We start from the raw sequence: 20,777 nt of genomic DNA on the forward strand, positions 1-20,777 counted from the left end.
TTTCATTGCTTTACTTTAAGATGTTTTGTGTTCTGTTTGAAGAGAAGAATAACTCATTGTGAAAAATTGGGTAACTGTGATTGTGAATAAAGCTGATTTAGGTATCCTGCAGTACCGCGACCAGCTGAGTATCTGCCATCTCCACAAGTGTGGCAAAACACGATGGGCAGGGCAGAAGCAAGCGGTTGAGGTAAGCAATGGTGGCATGAAAGCTGCTTTTTTGGAGTGAGCCAGGGGGAGAGCAGTCAGGCTTTCCTTCGGTGCTGAAGGATGAGACAGTGTATAGAGCTGGATGATGAGGATGATGAACAGGCCCTTGATGGGCTTCGTATCTACCTAAGTGATAAAAGAAGACACAAAATTAAAAGTATGGACTAAGAGCATTCCTGCAGCTCAAACCTATGCTCCCGAGCATCTTCCCTGGTGCACCAAACCAAGTCTGAGTGTGCCTGTGCTGTAACTCCAAGCGTTGTGCCCAGCTCCTGCTTTCCCAGGAACAGGAGGACCTCTAGTGGGTCTCAGAAGCCCTTTTCGTTCATGGTGACACGGGACATCCCCTTAAGGTGGGAGCTGCACAACAGACTGCCACTACATACTGGGGACATTGGCTTTGCCAGACAGCCCCTGCCAGAGGTACTGAGTCATGCACTGCTACATCTTAGGACAAATGAGCGAAACCCAAGCCCACCCCTTTCTCGGTGTCAGCGAGAGGAACCAAGGCAGGTAGGTATTCTGTCAGTCTTGGCCCATGGTCTGCGCTGAGGAGGGATGAGGAAGAGGGGAGGGATGCTCCAATTTGGTCCAGGAGGGCAGAGCCGGTCCTCCATCGCCACCTGGTGCTCTGCCCCGGCATGGCACACACTTGTTATTTTTCGAACGCACATGCGTGGGTGCAGGGTATCGTGGTGGAGTGTGGAGAAAAATGAGGAGCAAACAGAGCAATTAACAGTGGGTTATAACACACATGGGTGTACATTAGTAATATGTTGATTGTATGCTAGAGAAAAACCCCTTCAACCTTAAGGTTCACTCTACGCACATGGAAAGAAAAGACACAGTTCCGTGGCACACTCCTTGCTCAGCTGGGTGCCTAGAAGTGCCCAGGACTGCATGCAGCCTCATACTTAATTTCTTATAGCCTTCAGAGAGCTGGGATGGCTGAGCAGGAGCCCTTGGCAACCACGTACCTGCGTGCTGACATGCGTGTGGTGAGCAAACACTGTGCCTCTGCTGAGAGCTGCTCCATCTCCAGTGACATCATTTCATAGAATTGTTTGAGTTGGAAGCAGTACATAAAGGCCATCTGGTCTCACTCTCCTGCAGTGAACAAGGACACCTACAGCTCCATCAGGTGCTCAGAGCCCCATCCCACCCTGATCTTGGGTGTCTCTGAGGACAAGGTATCCCTTCCCTCTCTGGGCAACCTGTGCCGGTGCCCCACCACTCTCACTGTAAAAAAGCTCTTCAGTTTCACCTACACATCTGCTTCATGTAGCAGGAAACTTCTGCTTGTTATCTGGGGCCTCCAGCCTTCAAAGCCTGCAAGGTGTCAGCAAGCTTGACAACTGTGCAGTACTCAGACCTTACAGTGCCACGGTCAAGTTCTGCAGCATACGTGAAGGGGTTTGGAAGAACTCATCCTGACACGTTCAGCCACCCTTTTTCTGATAAATGGGCCACCCATGGAAAAAGAAATGCTTCTCTTCTTATTTTGGATCTGATGCCATATCACTCTCCAAAAAGAATATACTGAAATGTGTGTTAAGCCTTATGATCTTAACACAGACAGAGGGTCTTTGTGTTTGAGGACAGAGGTGAGCAGGCCATAAAGCTTTACAAATACAGCTACAAAATACAGCTGCAGCAGCAATTCAGAGCTAGAGGACAAATGGAACTCCTTTATCCATTTAAGCCTGAGCTTAAATTTGCAATTTCACACACATCCAAAGTCATAAGTTTCTCTGAGAAACTTAAACTTAGTGGTTTGACAAAGAGAGTGGAATAATATAGTATTGAAAAGTTGAAAATAAAATAAACCAATCGGATCACAATTAAAAACGTCAAAAATTTATTTTCCTTAGGGCATAAGAGACAATGTAAACAAAATACAAAATTAAAAAAAAAAAAAAAAAAATCACAAGTCAATTCTTACAATCTGCAAACATTTGAAGATAGAGTACCCTTTCCCACTTCCCCCAAAACACTGCAAGCCTGCTCAAATGTTAACAAGCAACCATTCTGGACCCTGAAGGTCCAGTGAGTTTTGCCAAATCCCAAGCTGGGAATAAATCTCTCATGTAAGAAGGACACTGCATCTGTTTCATCAAACGCTTAAAAAAAAAGTCTGAAAAAATATAAATATTACAGATGAAAATCAGATTTAGCACCACCTTTGGTCCAAGCAATCAATGAACTGGGAGATAACAGATACAGTCTGTTTAGCAAATCCCTTCTGCCTGAGTCTTTGAAGATGTTAGAGGTTCACATTGCAAGAACTTGTAATAAAGCTCAGGGAACAGCCCCCAAACTCCATCCCTCGTAACCTCCGCCAGTCCTGAGCATGCAGGAAGGTGAGCAGTACTGATTGCCCATTAGTAGATGCTGATCACCTCCAGGCTCTGATAAGTGCCTAAAGAGGGATGCTGGGATCTACTCAGAGGCACAGCAGTCTTGAGTTCTTGCTCTGTGTCTTCACATGCACAACTGCCTGAAACATTTTTCTCATTCTCTGTTGAGCAGACCCATGCAGAGTTCTCAGTTCTACATGCAAAGACATTATTAAAGTCCCACGCCAAAACATTTTGTTTTACTACACTGCCTCAGCACATGGGAAAAACACACCAAACTTCCATTGCTTTACACTGTATTGCAGTTCTCTGAGCAAGTGCTTGGACACAGCACATGGCTGTTGGGTAGCAATGGAAAAGAGGGCAGCTCTGAACCATTTCTGGACTGGGCACTAAAATCAATTCTGCAAGTCTGGATTATGGAGAAGGTAACACTTTGCACAACCGTGGTCCCCCCAGTGACAAATCTAGAGCAATGGCAACACTGTGCTATGATCTCACTTTCGACGAGATGTGCATCTGACAGAGATGTGCTTCTCCTGTCCCAGCCACAGGATCAGGCCCACAGTACCGTATCTATCAGCTAAAGACTCACAGGTCCCCAGAGGATCTGTGCTAAACCTCAGGGGACATTTCTACAGGATTGCTTGGCAAAAATGAGAACTACATCCTTGTGTTAGTCTGTAAAGGAGTTACTCATCTTTTCTACCTACGAATCTGACCTGCATTCAATCTACCAAGATTATGTGCAGACTCAGAGACTGGTCACAAAGAGGTCTTCTGTTTTGTGCCAGTTCAGACAGGGGCATTTTGTATGATAACTCATGCCACCAATGGCAAGAGATACTGCTGCATGAAAGATGTCATTTTCTGGCTTTCAGTTTTGACTGGAAGGCCAATATTTTCTATCATACACCAGATTTGCAGTTCTAGGAAAGCATCTCAAAGAGCCAAATACATTTGGGCCCTATCAGGAGCTCTTCACTGTACAAAATCATGTTGGTTATCAGCTCAAGTTCATTAAACAAAAACTGGGCACTCCGTGAGGCTGCAGTACTTATTTCTGCTTATAGCTTCCTGTCTGCTGTAGGTACATTAATGGTTGATGCCATGAATGTCAAAATACCTGTCAGCTCTGAAAGAATCAATATTTGGACAGAAAGCTCAAACATCTGCACTACGACCAATATTCACTGCCTTCAATAGAGCTGGACCATGGGCCACAAGTAAATATGGTCCCAAGCTGTTACAACAAAAAGGGCTTCCTCTGACTCATTTTCTTTACCTCTTGGCTTAACTCACATCCCAGAACAAACGGAACGGACTCCCGCCTTATAAACTCTCTCCATATGAAAACAAAACAGTTCTCAGTTATTCCTTTTCCATATACACCACGACAGAAACCACAACAACTTCAGGACATTTTCCCAAGCAGAGCAGACAAAATGGTTCCCGTGTTAAAAACAGCAACAAAAATAACAACCAAAAAAGCATCACCAACTTGACCACACACACACTAAAACCAACCACACATTTCTCTGTCTCTGGTCACCAACATGCTCTCCCAAGACACCACAGAGTACATTCCCACCACCTATCCACTAGAAAATGGAGTGCTACACCAACACAAAAATGATAACAGCGTCTAATATTAAGAACATCAACAACTGAGGAAACCCACTGCAAACCTTGTTTAGACCAGAACTAGATTGATATTGTCATCAAACATAAGTTTGGGACAGTAAAAACTGTAAGGCTTTCCATACCGTACGTGCTCTCCTAGGAGAGGGGAGCACAACCACTCGACAGATTCCAGCTTTCATTCAGCAACAGGTTTAGGCTCCATTAATTATCTACTGTTTCCAGAAATCGTTTGAGCTAATTAACAGTTTTAGAAGCAGCCACAGATATACGTGCCCAACAGAGATATCTGCATCTGAGCTTTGACCGAAGCAGCAACCAAGCTGCAGGCAAGACTTCTGATGTGAAAGTGTGATACCAACTCCTAACTGAGACATCTCATTGCTTTGATTCTCCCCAAACCTGGGAGCAAAGTAACTAATATCTCTGCCTGCAATTAAATGTGCAGTACAGCAACAGCACTGATGCAGCATGATGTGAACCAGACAACAGAAATGCACTTACTCTGTGCACTATTGACCCCATAACAGTCAGCTTATAGTACAGAAAAGCCATTGTAATGCTCCATGCACTCTGCTTCCACAATACTCCAGGTCTGAACCCACACGAGTAATGAGCAAACCCCTTCAGCAAGGGGAAAAAAAAAAGTCTTCTACAGATTGGAAACAATTATAACATCCCCCCACTATGAAAATCTAGGACAGGCAATAGTTAACATTGGCTATTCACTGAAATCTCTCATATTTTTAAAGGATTTTTTTTTTCTTTTCTTTTTTTTTTTTTTTCCAATTCCCTTCTTATTTGCTCCAGTTTGTCAACAGTTATAGGCTAAGTTCCAGTGACTGCAGTATTTTCTCCTATCCTGCTTCTGTAGGACAGACAAGCCCAACCTGGATGTTCAGGGGATCCAGACTCAGAACACAGTTTGATGCCCCCAAGGATGACAATGGGGTTTTGGCAATGCCATGCAATTCTCCTTCCCCTCTGCTTCTTTCCTCCACCAAACAGGACCGAGAAAGAAAGGTACAAAGTGACTCTGGTACAGCAATCACGTGGCATGTGTTTGTCTTGCTTTGGGGGATCACTGACTTTAGGATACAGACTACCATCATCACAGAGTGTAAAACTCAACTTTTCTCAGTAATGAAAAATCCTAATGCAGAGCAGTGATGTATGAAAACCATCTATACAGAGAAAGCACCTGCAGTGTCAGATCAAATAATTTACGGCCTTATTAGAAACACTTTTTTCCCTTGTATTTTATCTTTTCCCACCCCTTCCCTGCCAATATAGTTGCCTTTCATTTCTTTCCAAATCATTGATACAGTTCCCATTAGTTTGATTCAGTAACAAACAGGAGTCTCAACTCAGGACAGTGGTGGTTTATGCTGACAAAAACAGGTCTGTAAAAATGCCAGTGTGAAGCTTTAAACCAAATTTATTTATTAAAGAAAACAAACAAACTAAAAAAAAAACCTCAAACACAAAAGAAAACAAAAATTGCACTCTTCAACTAGAATCAACACTACCTCGATGCAAGAACAAACGAAGAACATTGGTGATGGGACCAGCCCAGCCATGACATTATAAAATGAGAGAAGCTACTTTGTTCTGCCTGTGCCATCGGGTCTGCACTCAGCTTTCACCCAGGGATCACTGCAGAGCCCCAGCCGTGGTGTAAGGACACCCCACACAGCTGACACCCCAATAAAGATATCCAAGGGGAAGTTCTGGGCAACTCTGGGTGCTCCGACTGGCTCTAAGATGAGGAGGAAAAGCAGCAACAGCAACCTACATTGCAACCCCAAGTCTGGGAGAGAACTCTGGATGCAGCCCTACATACAGTACTTCATCTGAAGCTACAGACAAACAACAGATGTGGCCACTGAGCAGCACAGAGAGACAGAAAAAGAAATAGAAGCACCAGGCACAGGTTAGCAGAGGCCATTGAAGAGTTCAAGCATGCAAACGCATTCCCTACGCATTGCCACATCGGTGGTCCCTGCTTCTATCAAACAATTAAAAGCAAACGGGGAAAAAAATAAACATTTGCTCTTGAACCATTGTATTAGTGCTGTTGGCAGCTGCTGAACACTGAATTCACACACAACACTTTGCTACATGGATAAATAACATCTGATGTTGCCAGAGAAGGAGCTGCTAGTATTGGAAAGATACCTGCAAGACAGCAGCAAAGCTCCAGTGGGTCTCACAAAGCCGCACAACCTCCATGCAGCAGATGGTGCGTGGCAGCCCCAGGCTCAGCACTCCCATGCCCCTTTAGGAGAATGGGCTGTGGTGAGTACTCATGAAGGTTTCTGCCATTGTAACCCTACTGATGCTCCTGGACTTCTGGCTGGTTTGAACAAGAGCAAGTGAAAAAAAATTGGGTTGGCTCCCCAAAACTAGATGAATCTGTGAAGCGTTAGTATCAATGACAGGATTTTGAAAAACATCTATTTCAATACAGCTGCAGAACTCAGTTCTTATTTGAATGCAAAGGTCTCTGGCAATAGCCAGGCCTTTTCACAAACTCAAGGGCAGCAGGACAAGAATTAAGCAGAAGGCTGAGGTACAGCTGCCCTCCAGGGACATCAAGTAGAGCTTCAGGAGCAACACTCCCCAGAGCTCAAAGAACCCAATGCTTGTCTTTCACATTACTTTTGGATCTCATTAAAACAGTCCAGTTTTTCAAAGAGAGATTTTGCTGTTACCTGGATGGTGACATTACCCTGGACAGGTGGAAATTCTCCATCCATTCAAATAGGATTTTTTATTTTTATTTTTATTTTTTGAAGAGCAGAGTTTCTGCTCAGCTTTACTTTGGAACTGAATGATCATCCTTTGCAAGCCAGGAACTAGGATTTCAAAAATCAGATTAGTTGTGAAGTTCTGCAGGTGAGAAGTAACCTGGATAAAATGGGGACTTTCTTCTTTATTGTTAACCTAAGGAAAAAAGAAAGAAATGAGGACATATAGAAATACATTTCCACAGCTCTCAGAATAAATACAAATAACAGTACAGTATCAAAACTTGGGACAGCACCAGCAGAAGTATTTTAAGTTATTGATTCTGAAGCAAAAGAGGACAACCACCAGCAGAGACAAACCAGAAGGCAGTATCATGCAAGGATGACATACAGAGTACTTAAAGCATAACTCAGAAGTCCTGTATTAATAAGGACATTAATGCACACCCTATACAAAAACCTGGCAACATGCTGCATAATCCTTACACTTTTAGTACCAGGTGATGCTCTCTGTGACAAGCAGCCATTCCAAGACCAACAGCCCCAGCTATCCATCCCTACCAACCCAAGGGTCCCGTTTTTATCCACCTGCCCCCTCCCCTGCATCTCCTGTTCCCATAAGAGTGCATGAATAGAGAATTGCAAACATTTCACACTGCACGTTCCACTCCAAGTCCTGGATGAGGGGCCTGTTTATTCGATGAATATTGCACTTATCCACTCACTGGATTTGATTTTTTTTTTTCCTCAAGAATGCAGAGTATTTGGGAAAAAAAATAGAAAAAAATAGTAGGATACAACACAGGAAAATATGAGTTATTAACAAGCTAGCTATGAAGATCTAAAATTAAATAGTACTAGTTCTATTCTGTTAATACTAGGAATATGAAAATAATGAATGCTTTACCAAATTCCCTTGTTTTTCATATAAGATAAAAGCAGTAACTTTCTTTTTAACTGAGGAAAGCAATGAATATATATTACAATAAAATACGATTCATTAAGATCTGAAAGTGATGGAAACAGTCATATAATGCCTTCGTCAAACTTTATAGCATCGCAATGGAAAGAGCCTTTGGAGTGCATCCACAAGGGCCACATCCATGTTTTAGCTGTACCAGTGCATGTGAAAATCCATTTTTAGGAGTCAAACCATGAGCCAATTTCAATCTGTGAAGTTACTGAGCATGTGCTGTTTTTGTACAGTGATTCAATATCCTGGCACATGCCCATTGCATCTTTTATCTTGGAAAGTTTGGCTTGCAAAGGACTGGTACATATGGCTGCACCTACCCACTGCAAGACATGAGAGAAGAATTAACAGGGACTGCCTTCCATGGGGAAGGGCAGCCAACAAAACCATATTACTGCTATTACAAGAAAGTAGGATGAACTGGCAGACAGAGGAAAACAGCAATTAAATCTTTCAGGCATTATATAAACCTCAATAACGAACTCAGAAGTGCTCATTATTATTAAAGTTGCAGTATACAGCAAGATGCAATTTTCACATTCTCAAATTTTGTTCTATGGTATTGGGCTTGGGGTTCTCTGTTGGTTCCAATTCAAGGCTTTTGGGGACAGCGGGGGCAGTGACAGCAGCCACCTCTCCCCCAGATGAGGGCTCCCTTCTGCTGCAATCGGCATCGCCGGGGCCCCACTTCCTCTTCTGTCCGGTTCAAGAACAGAAAGAGGGAGATTTAAACAGTACTACTGATTTCTGCATTGAGTGCCCACTGAGGTGTATGTTATGTTTAAATATTGCTCTTAATCCAGTGTCAGTTCTGACAAATTTAGTAAATAAAGCTTAAGGCGACATGAACATTTCAGAGGAGAGCTCGAACATTTCTGCACTGCACTGTCCTTCGAGTCCCCCCCCTTCCAGGCTTGCCCTGCAGTCAGGGCAGTTCTCTGATGGACTTCAGGGCCTTTCCCTTTGTTTCACAGCTAACGAAGAAAATGGCTTGCAATTTTTGGGAACTAGCTGCTTGCCAATGGAAAAAAAAAATTAAAAAAATTGACCTGGTATCTTTCAGTTGCAAGAATAAAAAAATAACAAAAAATAAATCACCTGTGATGACAGCAAGAGGAGAGGACAAAGAAAAGAAAGTAACAGTATTTCCGGGGGCTGCTGGGGTATGGTATTTGCTTTAGAAGGGTCCTTCAGAAGTACAGCATCAAATAAAAGGGAGCCCAAACCAGAGCCTTCCCACTGGGTGTGAAGCCCAGTGTGTGAGGCAGCAGCCCTCACTCATTGCTGACAACAAGCAGCTAATCTGCACTCATCCCTTCTGCAGAAGGGCAGGGGGCAGTCACAACAGCACTGGCTTTGCAGCCTCGTCTATAGGCTCTGGCTTTCCTCAGCCCTCACAAAGCTTTCAAGATGGGATAAAGCAGCAATTGGGCCAGTGTGTGCATTGGGCTGATGCTTGAGAAAAGCCTGGTGATAATACAGGCACCACCCATCCATGCCATTCAGCATCATGCAAGGCACGTGGCACCAAGCATCACAAATAGCCACAAAAAGCAGCTTTTCCTTCTCAAATCCTACAAGGACTGCTGCAGCTCAGAGATACTCCGGGCTCAACTTTGGCTGGATGTAAGTGTGACTATCTGTTGCAGCCTGGGCTTTCCTATCTGAGCTGTATGCTACTCTCCTCTCCCTGGGCGGGGGGCTCACATCACTCTGCACCATACTTGAAGAATTCAGTGGCTCAATGCAGAAGATCTGGGAGCTGTGCTTCTACTTCCCCCCAAAGAGACGACTTGGTGGGAATGTCTCTAAACAACGTTAGAATATTTTAAATAATAAGTTAATTCTTAATAAATATGTGCTTCAAGAAAATGATAATTATATACTGCACCTTTAAATAATGCACTTAGTTCTCTGCATTGGCTTCCATTTTGGTTTCTTTTATTGTTAAAGTGCATTAATTCAAAATAATGAACCACTTCCGCATCATTATTGTTAAAATAAATCATAACATTAATACAAGTCACTAAGTCACTACTATTAGTACTGCAATCTAGCAGATAACTCTATGTATTGCTCTATTTAATACTGTCCAGCAGAAGAATATAATACTTCTATTGTAATCTCACAACATCTCCAACAGCCTTTTACAGCTGTGACCATATTAGTACAACTAAAAATGGGGAGAAGTATGAGACTGGGCCACAATGCCTCAGATACACATCCAGTAAGATGAAGCCAACTGGATACATACATATATATATTATATAGTAAGATGTAAGGTACAAAGAGGGTCCTGCACACTGATACAAGCTGTTGTGCAGATACACCTCCTTCTCCTGCCACCACAACTGAAAGGGATCCCAAACACCCACCCCTCCCTGCCTGGATTCTGAGAGCCCCTCAAAACACAGCACTGCTTGTAGCCTGTTGTGGCACTTCGATGTTATTTCGGCCACCTAAAGGATATCAGACAGGTTAGCTGTAGGCAACTCTCTCAATATTACCGTAGCAATTAAAAGCCCCACTCTTCCCCCCCCCCCCCCCCCCCCCCAGAAAAAAAGTTAAGAATAAAGACAAGAACAACGTACAAATTGTATAATTTTTTTTTGGCAGAGAAACATCGCCCGTAACACACAATACTGTTGTGCTATTTTACTCAGACCCTCGAACCCAGCTATTTTTAAGTCTTTGTAACCTTCCAAGCCAAATCGTATGAAGCTCTGGTGGAAAAAAAGGGCATGGATCATCTTGTGTAAACCAGTAGTGAAATAGTCTGCCTCTTCCCTCTTAAAACAGACACAAGACTACCTATTATTTAAAAGAATTAGATTTTGATTTAGAGTGATTAACAGAACCATTTTAAAAATAAAAAAAAATGAGCAAGGCTTTCTCAAGTACAGTAGGGATTTGGCCAATGATGTTTACAGTACAAGAGTTGGCTACCTCAAGAATAACTTCATATTCCAAAGCCTTCTGCAGTGGATGCCTCTTCTATTTCACACAGCGCCATCTTCATCAGGTGCCACGTTTCAAAGCATGAGTTAAAAAAAACAAACAGAAATGGAACTAGAAGAGGCAGCTTCCTGGTTAATGTGTTTTAGACTTAATTGCTTTGATATTAAATCCCTGAGCCTGAAAAGCCCAGGCACACTTTCCAGTACAAATGTACTTCTTGGATTCAAGTGGGAACAGAAACATATATTTGGCTCCTACTTCAGTTTTAAGTCTCTTTTGGTAAACCAAGAAAAAAAAAACAAACAAACAAACAAAAAAAAAAACCACCCAGAATGCACAGAAAAGAAACAAAACACGGAAAAACAATTCCCCAAAAATATACAAATTAAGGATGTGCAGACCGAGTTTGATGGCTTTTTTTCCCCCTCGTTGTAAACACTGATGTTGCAGAAGGTTACAGCTATTTCTAACTAATACCTCTATGGGCCCTGCTAGCAGACAGTATGCTTGGATTTGGACCAGACTGCTAGACAAGCAGAAGCAACACATTTGACAGCCACGTCTTCAGTGTCTTAAGGGACTTTTGTACATTTTGATTTTATGACAAGTTTTGAGAAACCCAGTTCTGTAAAGAGACTCAACCAGGATCTCCTGGCAGAAGTCAGGCACAGAACTAAATAGGGAGCCTACAAAGTAATAAACGTGCTTAAGCATGGGGTTTGTAGGTTTGTCTTTACAAGCACCAGTAGGCATTGCTGCCCTAGAACACCTGATATCAACTCAAAGAAGGAGACAGAAAGAAAGGAAACAAGGAGCCCTCCAACCAACACCACCTGATCGCCATTCCGGGTGAATTAGCAGAAAGAACAACACACAGATGAAGTCAGAGACCAAATCTCTCCACGATGAAAAGGCTCCAACTCTGGACCAAACAACTGTTGAGAAGAAAAAAAAAAAAAAAAAAAAAGCTTCTCCAAAGGATTTGAGTCCCTTTGTGTTTCAGAAAATTCCATTTGCTTCTCACTGCAAGTTGTAGAAATGCATCCGAAACTCTTGGGTATTCCACATACGGACAAGAACGAGGAGAAAAGGGAGCCAAGATTGTAAAAGAGTTTGGCACAGAACTCCCCAAGTTGAGATGCATGTGTATTTCTCTCATGAAAGGCACGCACTTGGTTTCCTATCAATAACGGGAAAGATGGGATGTCATACCCTGTTACACATATAAGATTATTAACAACTTCACAAAAAGGCAGTTGACTGCTGCATCTTCATAGTTGCTTACAACATGTTAACCCCACAAACCTCTCCAGAACATGGCAGATTTGTCCTCAGCATAGACTCCTTCGTCCCTTTGTACAAACTGGGGCACATGGGAAAGGTCTTTGTGTATAGCAGTTATTTTTTTCCACATGTACACAGCAGGAACAGTATAAATTAGGGAGGTTAAAGATATTGCAATACTAGTTCTTTTTCTCCAAATAATTTGAGGGCACCCAGCCCTTGAATGGCTTCACACCATTCATGATCTGGCAGTACCACCAGCCATTTGGGTTCCTTTCAAGGACCTCCATGCAGACACCTTCTTGAAATCCCGCAGTCTCCTCATCCCCTTCATAGTCTGCAATCGAAACATAGATGTCCTTGAGGTTGTTATGGATGAACTGGGATTTTTCAATGGGCTTTGGCCTGACAGTAGACACGGGGATCCCATTCCTCTGGCTGGGGAGGTTGGAGGTGGGCTCTGAACCCTCGGAGCCCGACCTCTCAGGCTGCTTTCCCTTTGCATCACCTGGCTGTGACCGTGCATTACTGAAGGAGGAATTGCGACGCACATTTCTAAGATGGTCTGTGGCTGTTAAAGACTCATTTCTGCGCAAGGAGCACGACAAGTTGTTATCCTTAGGTGGTGGGGAGACAAACACCGACTGAGGCCGGACAGCAAGCTGCCTCACACCATTCCGCATTTTTACAGGTCCTGATGTTTTTGAAAATCCACCTGGAGGTTTGCTTGGGATGGGTGGTGTTGCACGTTTGCTCTGGTTGATGGTGTTCAAAGCCTGAACCCTCTTCTCTATCTTCTCTAAGCTGTTTGATTTATTTTCATTTTTCCTGTTCCTGGTGAATGAGGCATCGGTCTCCACTGATGTGGTTTCTTGCTGGTTATCAGGGAGAGCCAAGTAATGAGAAGGAGCCCAGCCTTCCATATCTCCATATTTCAGGTACCACCACCCACTGGCTTGCTTTTCAAGCACTTCCACTTCTACTCCTGCTGGGAAGCAAATTTCAGAATCCTGTACCTTCTGGTATGAGTCAGTGGTCACATAGAAACACCTGGAATCATTTTCCTGCTCAGTTTTGGCTGGATGGCTAGAACAGAAAATGCCACGGGAAGGAACTGTAATGAGGTCAGCTGAGCCCCTCCTCACATGGTCATCGTGGTTTTCAGAAGCTGTGTGTGGTGGGCTTTCAGACTCTTCACTTCTTGAACCTTTAAGTCCACCTCTGAGTTGCCCAGTTGGCCTCAGCTGACGCCTTAAAGTGCTGATATCCATCTTTTCTTGACTCTGAGAATCTGCCTTGTTCAGGAATGGTTTGGGCCTAACAATTGGTTTTGCTCTAATTGAAGGACTCTGCCCAGGCTCTTTCTTCATGCCTGTTCTTGGCACGCTACGTAAGCCAACATCTGAAGCTGATCTTGGTTTTGTCTCCTCACTCCTAGAATAGTGACATTTTCCAATCTCGGGCTGGATGTCTTTTTCCATCTTGGGCTTCAAGAATGATGATTTAGGAGAGAGAGAACATGGAGAGTTCCTTCGAATCAAAGAAAGAGAAGAGCTTTTCTGAGAATCAGAGTCTCCACTAGATTCCTTATTGGACAAAGAATCTTCCACATAACGCCTGAACCCCTCATTCTCATAAATGGTCTCTTCTTCATTAGCAACATCCTCTGAAGACTCTCCTACTTTGAACTTTGCTTTCTGAAGTGATGACACAGGAGAGGGCTTGAGGGGCTGAAACAGTCGTTTCTCAGGAGTGCCCTCTTCACGATGACTTTCATTTACTTCACACTCTGAATCAAAGCCAAAGGCAGGCACATCATACTCAGGTTCTTCATATTTCACCTTGTGGGGAGAGTCCTGGGTATTCTCTGAAGAAACCATTCCAGTTGTTCCTTCTTCAGAGTCTTTAGGTTTACTGGGTGGTGCTGGGGGAGGAACTTTCGGGCGGGTTAAAGTACTTGTTCTTCTATTTAAATTTGGCTTCTTCCTCTTGTCAATGTAAGATGCTGGAGCCCATCCTTCCTTCTCTCCAATCTGCACATACCACCAGCCACCAGAATTCTTTTCTATAACCTATGAGACGATAAGGAACACATTACTTAGACAAAAATCTCTATGAATTACTTTTCGCTCCTTCCATTTCAATCCTGTCCCCTACAACAGCCAAGCATTATTTTTCCACTGTTCGCACTGTTAAGCCTCACCTCTGCCTTTTGTCCACCGCGAAAGCTTATCCCATCAGAGATACACGACTGGAACTCTGCAATGGTGTAGTATTCCACTTCCACAGAGGGTGGCTCTGGTGGTTTGGGCAACTGAAAACCCTATGGCAAACAGGAAGTTTTGTTCAGTTAAACCATAGAAACAGCAGGCTGAACAGCAGTATGAACGAGAAATTGCCTTCTCAGACATTCTATTCACTGAATTCTTTCTTCTTCCTGTGCAACTTCCTAAAGAGATGCGATGCAAGAGAGAAGGCTTTCTAAATATGCACTGTCAATGACATTTTTGCTAGCTACTGCAAGTGTGATAATCTTTACCTGAACAGTAAAACATTTTACTGATGGGGCATAAACTGTGAGCTGCCATACCAGTCACAGTCACCCCATTTACTCTGGGGCTCTGTCCAGTAACACTCCATTCTGGATGACTTGTCACAACTGCAGAAAAATGCATTGCAACATGCCTATGATAGATTCTGCCTATTGCCAAATATACTACTATAAAAATGTAATGTAATTATTGCTTTTAATATGCTGCTGGATTGTAATTCTTCAATGACATGACCAAATGGATATCTTCAACAAGAAAGGAGAGCTTTGCTCAGCTGAAGTGATAAAAGAAGGGGAAGAACGTCACTGTAGAACAAAAAGATTCCTGTTTCTCTCCATAACATTCCCAAAACAATACCAACATCCAAATGTCAACAAAACCCACATTTACATTTTACAATGGCTCCATGAGAAACAAGACACTGATATTTATGGCTATTACAATAGCATATCAGACTTCTCTAAAAGCTATATGCTTTTACATTAAGCTATCACATTTTAGAGGGTACATTCACCTGATTGCTTGAGAGGCATCTCAAGTAACACAAACTGACCAAAAAAAGCTACAGCAAAGATTGAATACTATGCATTGTCTGTCTACAAAGAAGTTATTAATGTGACTTCTGTGCGATAGATTACTTCAGATGTGAACTACCCAGATGATGATCCAAATGTCATAAACTGTTTCAAAATTCCACACTCCCAGCTTTGAAAATAAAGGATCAAAGAAGGTCTTACTCCTGCAGCACACACCCTTCCATAAGATCCCAAGTCATTTTAAACATATATGACAGTGAAGCTTAGCCACCTCAGAGATGGGAGCAATGGAAGGAGGGAAGACACTCCCAGGTGTTACGACAAATCATCTATCATTTAAGGTCAAAAGACAGAGTCCTTGAAAAAAATATTCAGAAGAACTTTAAAACTTCTAAGTCAGCCAAACGGGCTTTAATGCACATTCACAGGACACAGTGGATTTACAACGTTCTCCCCACTTAAAACTTTTATTTTCCTGTGAAAATACTCATACCACCAATTCTTCATATGGTTGAAGGGTTGGTATGAAACTGCTGGGTCAGATCAGTTAGAGTTCTACATACTCATTTGTGAAGGCTTCTGATATCTAACTCCCAATAACTGTCTCACGTCCAACACGACTTTCTCCTCCTCAAAATACCTTTTCAGTAGGACTGAAAGTGACTATTTTCTAGGTTCAGACATAACATAGCATCAAAATATTCTGATATGGGACTGCAAATTAAAAACAGTTCAACATTTTCAAAAATTTTCAAAACGTTGCCCTAACTAAAGAAAACAAATCTCCCAATTAACATTAGGGTATCTATGTCTGTTCAACAATAAAATGAACAGTCATGAAAATAAAGGATGTCTCTGATATGCCCCACTGCACCACACTTAGTACAACTGTAGCAAGCCTAATGAAGTTCCCACACTCCTCCTACCCCACTGCTGCTATATATTGTAAAACAATACAAACCAGACTGGATTCTCTTCGTGGGGGTGGCCTTGTTCTTAAATTTGGAGAACCTAAGCAGGAAAGATGAGGGGAAATTTTCTTTAATTTGTTAGATACTGCTAAACACATTCTTCAGCAGCTCTCCTCTGTTACAATTATTAGAAATCAATATTTGAAATATTTAAGCGACCTCTGTGAAACAAGGCAGGAAACCACGAGGATATATTAGAAATACTAAGGTAACTTTGCTACTCATCTCAGCTAGGCTAGCAAATTTAGAAGGAAATCACTGCCAGAAAGTAGTGGATTGTATTTTCTGCTGGAACTGACCAGGCCATTGGAGACAAGCCAGCAAAGAACTGGCCTAATATCTAGCTTTCCCCCCAGCAGTAAAAATAATCCACTCTATTAGTAACATTTATATTATCCTTTCTCAAAGTATCTTACCATTCCCTGCCCAGATGAGTGTTAGCATCTGCATTTTGCCGATGAAGCAGTACAAACATTATAGCAACTTGATCCCAGGAAAAAAGCAAAACAAATGCAAGATAAGATGTACATGGTCTCCTTGATTTGAACGCACCATCACATCATCTGCATTACCGCAGCTGAGGGGCAGCACATTTTATGGTGCATAGAAGAGGGAAAAAAAACCTTTTCCTGAAATAAAATGTTAAGTCTCCACATAGAGGCTAAAATAAACAAGCATTAGCCAGTCTTTATATAAAGTCAAATTTTATCACTATTAAAAAATGACCGTAACTTGGAGTTCCTGCAAATCTACAGACAAGTGCAAAGATCTGCACAGCAGGCTCAGCTGTAAGGGCAGCATATGCTGGACCTAAGCTGACCTTAAGTAACACCAGCCCTGAAAGATAGAAAACAATTCATTGCAAATTGGAAATCCTCACTACTTTAATGACTTACTTATCTGAGCTCTTTGTGGAGCTATCCTTGCTATGGCTGGAGATCCCTGGGCCAGTTTGGAAGCCTGCTTGTCTGGTGTCATCATGGCATTACCATTAGAGTCATTGCAAAGAATAGGCAAACTGATTTCCTTCTTGGTGATATGTGTTTCTGAGGTCTCATTTTCTGCTTGAGTTTCCTTGTCAGTGGATTTCTTGTTCAGCAGGTTGCTGATCTCCATGATGTTTCCAATGATTTCCACTGGCCCAGTTAAGTTCTTTTTTCTAGATGGAAGATCATCTTTAGCCTTCTTCAGATATGAAGCTGGGGCCCAGCCCTCTTTGCCAAGATACCTGCAGGCGCAAAAGGAAATATCAACACATTGAACACAGCTTTCTCAATGCAGTTCAGGTGCAACAACAAAGGCAAAATTATTGGATAATGGCATAAAACAAAACTTGGAGACCACAAAAGCTGAACTGAGTACCGAATTTATTACCTATTGACATCTCAAAGTCAGTTCAGCTAGTAGCAAACTGCAGACTACAGTCAAAAGTCACTTATCATAAAGTCTCTCTGAGTAAGGAACATAGTTACTCACAAGACCAAGAGCTTGAACACTTTTGTTTTATGCCCCATCTAGACAGTACTAAAAAAAAAAAAAAAATCAGTATTCTTCCATACAGCAAAAAAAATGCAAGCTAGTGAGTAAAAGATTTTAACCCTTCCAAGCAGCAACTCAAAATAGAAAAGAGTTAAAATAAGAATGAAATTCATCCCCACACAGAGCCCCTGCCTGCGCTCTATAAAAGGTACTTGTGCAATCCTATCTCCTTGTAATTATAATAATGAATACTTCCCCTCCTCTCATAACTCCCAGTCTTGTCTGATCAGCTTTTTTATTTTTATGGAGAACACGGGACTGTTGAACCACTGTAGCTCCCTCCATCACTGCAAGGTCAAGAAAAAAATGTGACTAGAAAAAAATAAAGCCAGCTTTGATGGAGACTCATTTTCTTAAACAAGCTAGGGGCTATTTGAAGAAATAAACTGGGAAATCTGAAAAGACACCTGAATCCAGTACGTGTTCCTGGAGCATCAGACTGAGCTGCTCATGCTACACTTCAAACTGAAGTCATTCTTCCACAACTGGGCTTTTGGGAAGATGGTTTTTCTAACTCCTGCCATTCCTAACACCTCAGCAGGGATTTCAGATTACAATCAGACTCCAGGGAGGACTATGTGGATGAACTCTGCTTTCCCTAATGAAAGCATAACTTGCTACAGCGTGAGTCACTGAAGCCCTTCTCTCTTTAATCTCTCACGATACCCAAGGCAGGCGCTTGAACTGTAAGTGGGAAAGCAGGCCTCATTAAATTCCTGGTGCTCAGGAAATCTGCAGGAAATACAAAGGTTAAAACAGTAGGACTCTAAGGCTCTTCAGCGAAAGTAGAAATTCAGACCGCAGAGGAGGAAGCTGGGTGGGGAAATATCATAAAATAGTTTTCAATTAGATTCATAACTGTTACGGAAAGCAAGGATTCTGTGGTTCACTGTGAGATTAATGCACCAGGGCATATCCTGGGTTCATCCATCACATTTGGACACTCAAGAAGGGCACCAAGACTTTAGGGATGAAACAGGAACATGTACTGTATGTTGTCTTCCTTAGACTTTTTGTTAGTATCCTGCTGTACAAAACAATTTCTGTACTTACAGCAAGAAGTACAAGGGTCTCTGTGTTCAAAAGCTTGCTTTTTCCTCCCCTCTCATCTATATCAACAAGGACACAAAACAGAGATGCTTCTGTTTCCTACAGCAGCTTCTCTCTGTCATGCATGAAGGCAAAGATAAGGATCTTCCCTGTTCAGAGCTCAGCTATGAGTTTTTCCAAGGATTCTGGTATCAAAGAAAAACATCCCAAGAGCTTTGAGCTTTGTTTGCAGCAAGGAGACTAATAAAAAGTAATGAAGTGATAATGACTTGATTTGGCTTCTAACAGATACGCAACAACAAGCTACTGATACTGCATCAGGATATGACTTCGATCTACACAATTCTGTCCTCTTTGAGGATTTTCAGACAAACCACAAACTGAGCTGAAAGAGAAAAAAAAAAAAAAAAAGACTTCCATATGTTCCAATGCAACACATACCCCCCATTATGAGGAGGCATCTCAGTGCCATTTTTAAGTCTTGAAGACTTTTCGCTCCATCTGCTTTTGCAGTAGATGGTCCTTCTGCAGAGCTACAGATCAGTGCATTAGGTAAGTTTGTTGTTGTTTTTGGAAGGACAGAGAACATTACATAATTTGGAAATGCCAAGATTTTAGCTTGAAGAGAAAGCTAGGCTGGCCAGTGCACTGAGAACTGCAGCGAACACTGCAAAGGTTATTTTAACAGAGCTTGATTGTGCAAAATCAGCAAGAAAAAATATTCTACATCCATCTTAGTTTGTGGGTGACTTAATATGCTTAAGATCAGAGAAGCAGCAACAGGCAGGTTCTGTGCTGGCTCGTTAGTTCTCCTGCCAACTGTGTGTGGCTGTTTGGATCAGCCCATATAATCCCACTGCTTCAGACCTCTGATCTCACAGTTTCTCCCAATGAATAGAAGCAGCAATAGCTGGACAGTTCATAACTCTGGGCAACGTACCCTCACGGCAGAGGCTGTTGCTAGCTGCTCCTTCCTATGAGTCAGTAAATTCAATCTGAAGTTAATGCTGAGCAGTAGCTGCCAGCAACTGCCAGCTTATTTCTGCATGTCCACAAATAAAATGATGCTTATGTAAGATGTCAAATAGGCTTACACCTTAGTTCTTGAACAACAGGGTAATCTCAAACCGCTTTTGCAAACATCAGCTCAAAGACTACTCTCACCTACAAAACAGGGAGATCAAGAACTAAGGCAAATGCCAACCAGCTTCAGAAAAGTCCTGAACCAGTAACAGCCTTCACTTCACGTCCAAGAGCTGAATCACAAACATCCTTCCTTCATTTATAATCACAACCCACTGGAAATACCTCAAACCCCAGCCTAGGTCCGTCCCAGCTCCGGGGCAGCTACTTACCACCCCAAGTGCACCTCATTCACTTGGGCTCAGGCTCAGAACAAATAACAAAACTGAAGCAGCAGACTGATAGCAAATTCTTTGCTTAGTGTGTTGTGATCTGAATGCTAACAGGCACCATGAGAGTACCTCCAGGTGAGGGTTATGACGGAAAGCAAGATTTAAATAATGGGTGCTAACGTCATCAGGAAGTGCACAGATCCACTGAACTCAGTGGAGCAGTACAAAGGATCCATGTCAGAGCATTTGTTTCATTTCTCACATTTGAAACAATTTTTTTAAAAGACATAACATACAAAAGTAAAGGAAAACATCAATATTGTCTCCAGCTTCTATAGCAAAGAAATGGGAGGGTTATAGAATGAGGTGCTGTGATTTGGTTCCCCGTGATTCCAAAACTCTCCGTTTATATTACGTGAAGGAAAAAATGGATTCAAACCATAGGAATGTTTAAAAAAAAAAAAAATAAATAAAATAAAGGCAGAAATGCCTGTGTGAGTCTGAGAGTCACATCTGCTTTCCAGCTCCAGAGCACTGGAACTACTCCAGAGGGAAGCAAACTGGGGGAGAAAAAAAAAAAAAAAAAAAAAAAGAAAAAAGG

General features: G+C 42.3%; 1 protein-coding gene across 2 annotated transcripts in view; it reads right to left on the reverse strand.

Annotated features, from left to right (window-relative positions):
* Positions 1–12,352: 12,352 nt before the first annotated feature.
* Positions 12,353–20,777, reverse strand: part of SH3PXD2A (SH3 and PX domains 2A) — a gene marked incomplete at both ends in the record, with an annotated part of 225,476 nt that continues 217,051 nt past the window's right edge. For both annotated transcript variants that reach the window (XM_079536101.1, XM_079536100.1), the window contains 4 exons: positions 12,353–14,245; positions 14,377–14,496; positions 16,223–16,272; positions 17,129–17,460. In XM_079536101.1, coding sequence (XP_079392227.1) covers positions 12,353–14,245; positions 14,377–14,496; positions 16,223–16,272; positions 17,129–17,460 — 2,395 coding nt within the window. The remainder of the gene's footprint in view (positions 14,246–14,376; positions 14,497–16,222; positions 16,273–17,128; positions 17,461–20,777) is intronic.

This window comes from Tetrao urogallus (assembly GCF_951394365.1).
Source record: "Tetrao urogallus genome assembly, chromosome: 5".
NCBI lineage: Eukaryota > Metazoa > Chordata > Aves > Galliformes > Phasianidae > Tetrao > Tetrao urogallus.